This window comes from Mesitornis unicolor, unplaced genomic scaffold (genome assembly GCF_000695765.1).
Source record: "Mesitornis unicolor isolate BGI_N332 unplaced genomic scaffold, ASM69576v1 scaffold40308, whole genome shotgun sequence".
NCBI lineage: Eukaryota > Metazoa > Chordata > Aves > Mesitornithiformes > Mesitornithidae > Mesitornis > Mesitornis unicolor.
The window spans coordinates 8,386-19,197 of NW_010203217.1; the positions used below are offsets into that span (position 1 = coordinate 8,386).

Here is a 10,812-nt window from a genome sequence, read left to right on the forward strand (position 1 = left end):
CAAAGAGTTAGGAAAAAGAAGTTTTGGTTATCTCATGTTTAGGGAGGATCTGTTTCAGGAAATCTTTAACCATACAATCCCAAATATTTATGCTGATAGAGTAGAATATAAGGTTTTATTGTTTTCTCACTTATTTTATGTACTTAAGACAAATATATATCTTAAAAACAGTTTTTCTGGGGGGATAAGCACATTCTTTGAACAAAGTACATCCTACTGAATTTACAGTGCAATTTCAAATAATTGCATGTTGGCTGTCTGTCCATGTGCACAGTCATATCCCACAGTTAAGGTGAAGTGAGCTGTTCCTCATTCAGTGACTTGTGATTGCCACTTGCTTTTACCATAGGGCGTACTAATGTAAGATTTTATGTAGTGGCAGTTACTATAGGGCATTTTACACACAATAACTTGTTATTTTGCAGCCGCTTTGGTGTTCGGGTCCTAATACCGCCCCTGCCTTGGGCGGAGCATTTTAAGAATAATTTAGATATGCATGTTGATTTTGGAGCACTTGGAAAATTTGCCACTCGAACCAGTCACATTGGCCTGCCTGCTGAGAGGGTTATCTGAAGAGTGAAGGGGACGGGGAAGCGACAAGCACAACTCAGAACACTGCTGGCAGTGATGCTCAGCAGAGGCAATGAAAAATACCACGGAGACTGAGTTCCGTTTAGAGGAGTGCTTGGCAGGATAAGAAATTTAGTCTCCGTGTTCTACTAAAAAGAGAGACCGAAGTACCACTATAGAAAGTCTGGTCTCTATTAAATGTGAAACTTCAGTCTGAAAAGCGCTCTTGTCAGGTAATATGTGGGGAAGAACAGGGAATAACAAGGAAAAGATAACTATTATGTAAAATGAGTGGCTGTGTCCAGGCTATGTTAAATAACAGACACTTGCACTCAAAAAAGTATTGAGTAGTTGAAGAAGTTTCAGGGGGGGCTGGAAAATGAGTAAGATAAGGTACACGCATGTAAAGAGACTGAAAAGATCAGATTTGTTCGAGGGGGGGAAATGAGTAAAAGAATGATACCTATGTAAATATATGTGTATATACATATATGATGAATCTGAAACATCTGCTGTCACTGTCTTATAACAGAAGAAGAGGGACACATTTCAGTGAGACTCTTACCAAGTTTTTTTAAAAAAGTATATTGAGATCAGTCATTGGGCAGTCAAACATATGCATCTATAATAAAATGGAAATGGATGCTGTGTTCTTCCCTAGCAAGTTAGGTTTAAAAATGTATTTGTGTTTTAAAAACACATGGCTTGAAGCCCTCAACTTCAACCACTCCATGTGAAAATGAAGATCTCTTTAGTCCTGTACTTTTTAATTTTTTTTTTCCTCCCCAATACAGAGCTCCCTGAAGATGCCTGGCTCACATTGCTTCACACTGTCTGGACATCGGCTGTTTTAACTGCTAAAGCTTTCCTGCCATTTGTTTTTCTCCTGAAGCCTTAATCTATTGAGGGATCAGAATTGGCTGCTATGGTAAGACTTTTTTAAAGCAGTAGTAAAATGCTAAAAGTGAGTGCAATGTACCAGTTCATTTTGGTTTTATTTCTTTTATTTATTAGAAAGACACCAATACAAAACAAAATCTTAGCGTTGTACAAAACTAGAAAAGGGTGATGCCTGTCTTCAAACTAACTAATCAACCAAGAAACTTTGTTCTGCATTTTATTTATTTATACTTGCCCTATGCTTCTAAGCGAGGAATGAAAATCAAGTGAATAATTTCACAGGATCTTTTTCTTGTGTGTAGATACATGTGTATAACTCATAAAGATGTTGTGTATAAGTGTTTTACAAGTTTAGATATTGCATTTTGTTTTAAATACATTTGTGTTCAGTGTAATTTCAAATTGCAGTGTATAAAATACTTAAGGTGATTCATAGAAGACTAGGAGTTTTGATTTTTGGAGAACAAGAATTGGTAAAAATAAGAAATGGAAATCTTGTAAATGACAGGTGAGATAGAAAGATGACTGCACCTCTAAGCAGATGCAAATCCACACCTGTTTGCTAGAATGTGCAATAATACTGCATTTGGAAACTTGTTATTTTTCCTTGATCTCAGCAACTGTAGCAGTTTTGAATAACTCAGCAATATTTTACAAATTTCAGGAATCAAGACCAACTAAAACATGAGAAGATGTATTCAAGATGATCCAACTAGAAGATTTTTCACTTCATAGAAGTCTTATTTTTGTTTAATATGTAATATAATTTGACAAAGCCAAGTTCAGTTACTTCTCTTGAAATTAAGACACGCCTGTGACCTTCATCAGAAATGTTTCTAACATTTTCAAGAAAAAATATGTCCCAGAAACTGAGTATGTTTTTACTGGTTTTTGGAATCATTTGGGGTTTGATGTTGCTGCGTTACACTTTTCAATATCCGAGACGCCAAAGCAGCGCTGAGTTGCGTGGACAGATACTAGATCTAAGTAAAAGATACGTCAAAGCACTGGCAGAAGAAAATAAAAATTTAATGAATGGTGGCGGAGGAGCCTCTATGGCAGGATATGGTAAGAGGAAAAAGATATAGTAGTTATTAAAATATCTCTTTTTCCTGAAAACTGTAAACTTTTTTCTTTTTTTTAAAGTAATATATACTGCCTTTAAGAGAAAAAAGCCCTCTTTATATTAACTGATTTTATTTTATTTTATTCACTGAAGCTGAAGATTAAGATGTACAAAATCAAGCTTCAGACGTGAGATTCCAGGAGTTTTTTAGATTTCTCCAGGTATATGACTACAGTTGCTTACAGAATCAACAGGAACTTTGTGCTTTTTCTGAATCTTAAACTATTGAGGAGTGAGCACATGCTTGATGTGGACTGAAGTTTTAGATACCTGGATAGTAGTGAAAAAGCAGCAGAAAGCAACATAGTGGTTGAGTTTGCAGTCTTGAGACTGTGAGGCAATTAGGAATTTAGCAGAATCTCCCCTTGCTTTAGAAGTAACCATTAGAGATAAGGTCCCTTGTCTATAGAGTTCTGATACTTGCTACATCTTATCTCTGCCTGACTTACCTATTAACTTGATAAATATGTGTCCAGTATTCACCGACAGTATATTAATAGAGCCTGTGCCTGTCTTCTGAAATCCAGAAAGGATAGTTTTGAGACTGTAGTCTTGAGATCTTCTTAGCAAAGCTATAAAAATATCTTAATAATTTAAACTCTTTGATCCCTCATAGCTTCTCTTGCAATGAGCTCTAGTTAATCCCTTAGTGATTAGGTTTGAAGAAACTACCCGTGTTCTGTAATAAAGGAAAAACCGTAGCTGTGAAAATAAGGGTAGTACAAGGCTTAAAAATAGATTTTTTTAAAATAAATATATGTGAAGTTTTATATTAATGTACTTTGATCCCCTCCTTAAGGAATCCTTCAAAGGGTAGGCTCTACCAGTTATAGGATGCCCTTTATAGGTGCTTTGGTAAGAGTATGAGCAACAAAAATGTGTCTGAACTCTTTCCACTGCTGCTGAGGAACAAGGAGATGAGTCTGTGATGACAAGATGAGCGGGAAGCAACCCAAAAGCGGGAGAATAGTATCAAAATGCCTTAGCCTTTAATTCTTTCATTCATGAAGTTAACATTTTTACCACAGTAAGAAATGACTTTTTCTTTTCTTCCCCCTTTGCTGTGTAATTACTTTTCTGTGTAATTTGTTTCACAAAGCCCTTGTGTACTGCAGCTTTCTACTGCTGTGTAAGTCTGACAGTGTATTTCCAAATGAGATTTCCTTCTGAGGTTTTGTCTTAAGTTTAATAAAAAAATAAGTAATCTCTTTATCTACATGCTGATTGTCAGACGTACAACTCGAGTAGGCAATTCCTTCCCTCAGGCTGTTGAGCACAGAATGGTACTACAGAGTACGTGACCCACAGCGTGTCATTGACAGCAGACCCTGCTCTGGCTCCAATTGTAAAGCAACTTCTTTTTTCCAAAGATGACATTACTCAGGAAGAACTAGTTAATTTTAGGGAGAGGGACTGACTTGAGTTTTTTTTAAATTATTATTTATTACTAATGTTTTGATTTTACCTAATTACTCTCTCTTTTTTTCACTTTCATACCTGTATTTTTCCTCCCCAATTTTTCTGGTTAGTTAAGAACTGATTGTGGGGAGGGGGGAAAGACAGAGTCTATGTGTGTCTGTGTGTGTTGGGGGGGATCTTGACAGCTTGTAAAACCTGATAAGTTTGTTCCTTTTTTCCAAATCTGAGAGAAGACAGTGATATGAACATTGGCAACAGCGTAATTATCTTTTGTTGAAAGGTCTGTTACTGTTTTAGTGTTCCAGAATATGGGAATGTTTTTACTGTCATTTTTCTTGTTTTTCACTCGATATAGTCCTAAACACATGGATTTTATTCCCTGCTTTATAGCTTATGTAAGAAGTTATAAGATGCTTTCTCCTAGCAGTTTTTCTGTGGGACAGATCTGTTATTAAGAACTACCCTTTTTGTACTGTAAAGTATTTGAATATATTCAGTTGCTGTCCAAGGCTAAAAGGTGTCATAGCTGGGTATTCTGGTGCTGTTGTCTGGGTGAAATTTAAAATACTGCCTTTGAATACTCACTAGTCTACTGCCCCAATTAGGGGTTTTGTTCTTACACGTGAATATTTAATTGATTTTGTTCACAGTTCACTATTATGGTGGTATCTTCCTTGCCTAAAATAACAAAGAAATAGTATTAAAGAAAAATCAAGCAGCTGTTTAATTCTATACTTGTCTACTAATCTGCACTCTCCCAAAAACTGTAGTAGGAAGAGTAGCAAGTGTTCAGAATATGTGATATATGTTGAAATAGCAGTTCTTTTTCACAAGCAGTAAATAATAGGGTCTAATTTGTTTTTTCCATTATCTTCAGCTGATCTTAAGAGAACAATTGCTGTTCTTCTGGATGACATCTTACAGCGCCTTGTGAAATTGGAGAACAAAGTCGATTACATCGTTGTGAATGGCTCAGCAACAAATAGCACCAATGGCACTAGTCATCAGGTGCCAGTAACTTCAAATAAACGGGCAAAACCAGCCAGCAACAATAGATAGCAAACAGGGCCGCTTTGTGTTGCTGCATCTATGATAGGTAATATTGAAAATAAGCTTTATCTCTCTGGCCTAGGGCAAAGCAGTAGTTGACTCTAAAAGAAGCGTAAACTATTCTATTATACAATGTGCTGGATCTATTTAGGCCTAACTTATGTGTGTAGGTTCTGAGACCATTAATTCGTTGCCTTTGAGCAGTACTTCTGAAGTGATCTTTGTTGTCTTTAAAGATACTTTGATATCATGATTTGATGTAGTATGCCATTGGATAATAACAATAAATGGAAAGCAATGGAGAACTTACAGGTAGGTTTCTAAATATATTTATTTAAGTATAAATATGACATATCTTTTGGGTAGCTGAGCAGTATTGTAGCTTATTCATTTTTTGTCATCTGTGTTAAGCCGAAGTAACTGAGGAAAAAGCATTGCTAAGCAGATGTTAGAAAATGTGTATACTTACAATATTTTGTTACTCATTTACTAAAACAATATTAAATGGAGGATAGCATTGGCGGTAATGTTTTAAAATTGTGACCCAAAGAATGTCTTTATTTGCACTATCTGTCAGAATAACTAGAGAGGATTTACTGTATATTTAAGGAAATTAATTATAGTAGGAAAAAATCTGAAGTAGTAACACTGTCCAGGTATATTTTTTATGCCAGAGTTAGGTCAGTTAGATTCTCAAAAGCAAATCCTAATCTGTGATATCTTAGATGATTATTTCTTACAAAGATATTTAAGTATATGTATTTTGTAATTGCAGATAAAATTATTTAAGTGATGGAAATAAGTTTTGGACCTGTGAATACTGTTTATTTTTATTCACTGCTGTTTCTTTTAAACATTTCAGTACCTTGCAGTTTGTGGTGAGTATAGCACACCATCTCCCTGAATTGCTTTTTTGATCAGGAGGAAAAGCAATGAAGGGAAACAAGGCATCTCTGCATTTGACAGAGATATGTACTGAGGGTGTCTTATCATGAATATTTGAGAGCTAAGGTAATGTTTGCCTTATGTATACGTTAGCCTTACAGCAAAGTGAATTGCAGTGTGGATGCATTGTATTTCAAGTGTAACTGAAGTCATATTAAAGAGAAAGTGCCACTGAGCCTGTTTTTTAAGATGTACTGAATGTTTCAGGGGTGGGGAGGGAGTGGATGTTCAGGGACTTCTGCCAAAAGTGTGCTGTGAGTGGGTTTTTGGGGGTGGGTGGGGGTGGTCTAATCATATATTAAGGAAAAAAAGCTACCAGTGAAACCGTAGGTGCTGGATGATAAACCATCCAAAGTTACATGTTTTTTCTTTTTTTTTTTTTTCAATTTCCCTGCTGATATGACGGACTATCATAAAGGAAAAATACACCTACAACAACCTTAGTTAGTATCCAGATGATTTTTTTGTCTGTCACATTGTGTGTAAACATGTACTCACTTCAATGCAGAAAGAGAAAAATAAATTTTTAATTGTACCTGTAAGAGCTCCTGTTGTTTTTGGTTGGTTTGTGTGTTTGTTTTTCTAACAGTCTTGTCATTCTTGCTACATGTGCTCTAGGATTGGAAAATGGTACATCTCTGAGGTTTAGTAGTAGTCTGTCAGGTATTCTTCCTGCTCCATTGCTGAGTTCTTTTACTCTTGAAATTGTAATGCCCTGAAACTTTCCTCAGGTTAGAGGTGACGGGAGAAAGAAATGAAAATAAAATATAATGACTGGTTTAGCTTTTAATGGTGAACTCTTCACACTTCAATCTAAGAGTGAAGAAGCCAGGTGTGTAATTTCTTTTGAATCTGCAATTCTCTATTGACAGTGTGAAGATACATTTTTATATCTATCTATGTTTTTTATTCCCTGGGTACCTGATTGGTACCAACCAAAACCTTGGTAGGTGGTGTCCCTTTGTGCTATAGACAGTAATATCAGTAATTTTTGTACTTCTGTACCTGTCAGTGATTATTTAGCATAGGTAGCAAAAAATATTCAAGATCCACTCCCAAACAAAAGTTCTAATGAGGAAAAATGAAAAGAAAAGAGTATATTGATTGTCTAAACAGCCAGAAGCACCACAGGTCTTAATGTGACTCAGAGTTCCACAACCAAATCACTGGCAGACAAACATTTTTCTTTTTTAGGGAAGATTGGTTTGTCTAGTTCTTTTTGTTGCTTTCCTCATCTAAATAAGTAATTTTTGAATCTCGCCATAGTAACTTCAATGTAATGAAGATATCAAAGCATTGTGTCACAATTGTGTGAAGAACTGCTGGGTGGTACCACATTAAACAGCCTTTGGGATGAATGGATGAACAGACAGCTACTCTACTGAAACACACTGAGACAGCGCTCAACAAGCTGCTTATCCACTGTTAGGATCACTGATGTTTGCTGATCTGTTTTTAATGAAATTATTTTAAAAATACAGAAATATGGCACAAGGATGTAGAGATTCTTGTAATCAGTGTTGTGAAACATCAGTATCCTTGGCATCCAGTAACATGCCTAACATATTGCACAGTTGTCCCTTTTTCCAAGTAACTGCTAAATACTTGGTTTTTAAATAACACAATCATTTAAAGAAGCTGGCTAGATAGATCTAAATTCTAATTGAAAATATTTGCTAATGCAGAGATTTCCAGACTGCTTCATTTCTGTGATGTGTGCAAGTTGCCTCAGTGACCAAGTGCCTCCTGTGCAGGTAACATATTCTGGGGGTAATCACTGGCTGTGACAGCTTTTGTTCGTGGGAATGCAGAAGCAGAGTAAATTTGGGAACGTCTAGAAGTTTAGTTAGAAAAATTACTACATAAAATTTAAGTTCACTGTTTATTATGTTTTCTCAAAAACCTTTTAGAAAATACTTCCTCAAAATACACCAATTAATAGAATGAGTTAAATTTCTAAAACATTTTTACTTAATTGGTGTGGGTTTTTTTAAAGGTCATGTAGAGTGTCTATTGAAAGCTTTAACAATTAATCCAAATATAAACTCCTTTGGGATTGTGTCTTTTCATTAGTTTGTGTTTCACAAAACAATGCCTTCTGCTATCTGTGGGGTTCGATTTAACGTATAAAATACTTTTTCAAAGGCAAGAGTTGAAATGGGAGGCTTATAGCAGCCAAGAAGATGAATTAGACTTTTGCCATCTTTCTCATGTGGAATAGATCGTTACTGAACTGGTATTTTGCTAAATACCAGTTTGTCTGGGATGATGCAGCATGTGTATTTGTATCTGTTTAAAAATACCATTTAGGTTATTAAAATGAGGCCCAAGTTAAAGAATACATACATAAATGAAATCACAGCACTTAAGTACCAGTGGCATCACGTGCTACTGAATTATCTTATCTAAGTGATCTTAATTACTACAAATTTCACAACTACATTTGTCAGTACCTCCAGCAAAAAACTTTCATTATTAATTGACCCTTGCTTGCATATGAGCTTACGCATTCCCTGTGGCATTCATCAATTTATTCTGCTCAGTAGATGTCTAATCATGTTCTGCTTCTCTGATAGCAAAACTGAAGAGAAACACGTTGACATTTTTAAATGCCTGTAAACTAGGGTTAATAACACCACAAACTAATTTTTATTGGAGTAAAATGTATGGTCATGGTTAGAAGCTTACAATAAGTGAGTACTGCTTGCACTTGCTTTTATGTATATCAGAATACCGGTAACAAATGTGGAGGAAGGAAACAATTTGCTGGAAACTATTTCCATTATTCTTTATGGCACTTCAGTTCTTCTCATTTTCAGAACAGCTAATATAGAGACCAAATGCATAGAAATAGAATGACTAACTTCAAAATGATGACTTGAGGTCTAAAATATTAAAACAGTTATTTCTAAATTATTTATTCTCGCATTAAAAAAGTGGTGGTCTTCAGTTTACATTGGTATTTCACTGAGATTAATTTTAAAGCACTTGTCAAACTTGTAAGGATTTTAAAAAATTTAAAGGGTCACACATTTTATTGTTAACAGAGGGTGTTGAGAGAAACTGCCAACACCCTATGCAGCATTAAGCTGTTGCTTTATGTGTAGGCAGCACCTTGGGTCTCACAGAGCTGTACTGTAACTGAGTGTCCATATGTTCAACCCACTTTGGTGTGTTCAGAGATCTTGGGCCAGCAGCATCCGTATGCTACATCACAGCCATAGGAGGTAAAAGATGCCATCTGGATTTCTGGTCCTCTTACTTACCTTGCAGCACAACCTCTTTTACAGTAGCAGAAAGTCTTTTTCTGCTATCCAAAAATTATTCAATAGTTTACCATGGAAAATGTGGATTGACTCAGTCTTTAATGAATTTTATTTCAGATATCCATTAACAATCTCTTAGAAGGGATGGGATGCAGGAGAGGGTTTTCTGAATCCAAAATATATTCCAATACTCAGGCTTGAAATATCTTTATTAGCTAAGAACTCAATTTCTTGATTACGAAGTCTTTCAGTTTTGTTATCTGTTCCCAGGTAAGTCTATGAGCATAGATTGGGATCCAAGCAGATGCTGGTGTGCATCAACTCTTGACACCGGAGCTCTGCTTGTTCTGTGTGAACCAGGCTTGCCAGAGCTCTCCTCCCATTTTATTGGCAGTGCTGGGATCTCTGACACCAATTAAATGTGCACACAGATAAGGTATCTCAAAGATCTTTGGTTTTGTGCAGCTCCTGTGCAGTAATGTGTTCCTCAGCACCCTCAAATTCCCTGTCTGCAGAGTTCTTGTCCTCCTTTCAAGGTCCCCTTTACTCATTTGTTTCTTTTTCTAAGTTTTGGTCACAGGAGGAATCTTCTTTACCTAGGAGAACCAATCCTGACATCTTTTGGTGTGTTTTCATTGTCCTCTGCTATATTACTTGAAGATGTATAGTCTGCAGTGATGACTTGCTCCCGTATCTTTCCTGCCTTTAAGAGGGACCTGTTTGTGTTCAGATCTCAGCGTGACAGAACACGCGTGTGGTGTTGCAGTGCTGGCTGCTCTGCTGAAATTTCTTGTGCATGTGGCATAGCCACAGGACAAATGGCCAGACCATATGCCCCATCACCTTATTTAGATATTGCTGGAAACTGGAGAGTCTCCCTGTTGTTTCATCTCTCTCTGGGGGATTTTTTTGAAAAACACTGCCTTGGTCCTTGTGACACCTCTCTTCCCCTTCTGCTTTGTTTGTGGCTTGCCCAGTGCCAAACAATCTGGAGAGTTCCTTGAATTGCTGTACCTTTTTTGACAGGCACCTGTCATTTTATTGTATGGAAAAAGCCACCTACCCTCTTGGGATTCATTTTGACAGTCTGAGGGTTTGTAGCTTACGTTAACGTGCAGAGCACAATTTAAATATCAATTTCCTAAAGCTCGGTTAAAGAAATGCATACTACATCTTTTGCTCACATATTCAGTCACTATGTGACCAATATGTTTGTATCAAGAGGAAGCAGTCAATTTACACAGATCTCATAAATAGCAGCCTGTGGTCTATTTACCACAGCCTTAAAACACACAGCAGTTGTTTCAATGTGGTGATGCTGTTTGTGGCACATGCAGAGGAATTGGGAATTGCAGGCTGCCAGTCTAGGAACCACGTTTGGTTACCAGTGTTTCCTGAAATTGACCTCCTTTTGTCTTGAGCTATGAACAAAACATATATTTTATAGTGGAAGAGCTTTCAAAGAATACCAGTGAATTTGAGGTAAGATTTGTGATATTAAGAGGCAGCTTTCATAATGGCAACAGTCTTTATATA

General features: G+C 36.4%; 1 protein-coding gene across 1 annotated transcript; it reads left to right on the forward strand.

Annotated features, from left to right (window-relative positions):
* Positions 1–1,366: 1,366 nt before the first annotated feature.
* Positions 1,367–5,143, forward strand: CCDC126 (coiled-coil domain containing 126). The gene is made up of 3 exons (XM_010190634.1): positions 1,367–1,498; positions 2,135–2,538; positions 4,893–5,143. The coding sequence occupies exons 2-3, from the start codon at positions 2,301–2,303 to the stop codon at positions 5,072–5,074; spliced, it is 420 nt and encodes a 139-aa protein (XP_010188936.1). The 5' UTR covers positions 1,367–1,498; positions 2,135–2,300; the 3' UTR covers positions 5,075–5,143.
* The last annotated feature ends 5,669 nt before the right edge of the window (positions 5,144–10,812 follow it).

Coding starts and splice junctions, on each gene's coding strand:
- CCDC126 (XM_010190634.1), top strand. CDS start 2,301: ATGTTTCTAACATTTTCAAGAAAAAATATGTCCCAGAAACTGAGTATG. Junction 2,539..4,892: donor AGCCTCTATGGCAGGATATG/GTAAGAGGAAAA, acceptor CATTATCTTCAG/CTGATCTTAAGAGAACAATT.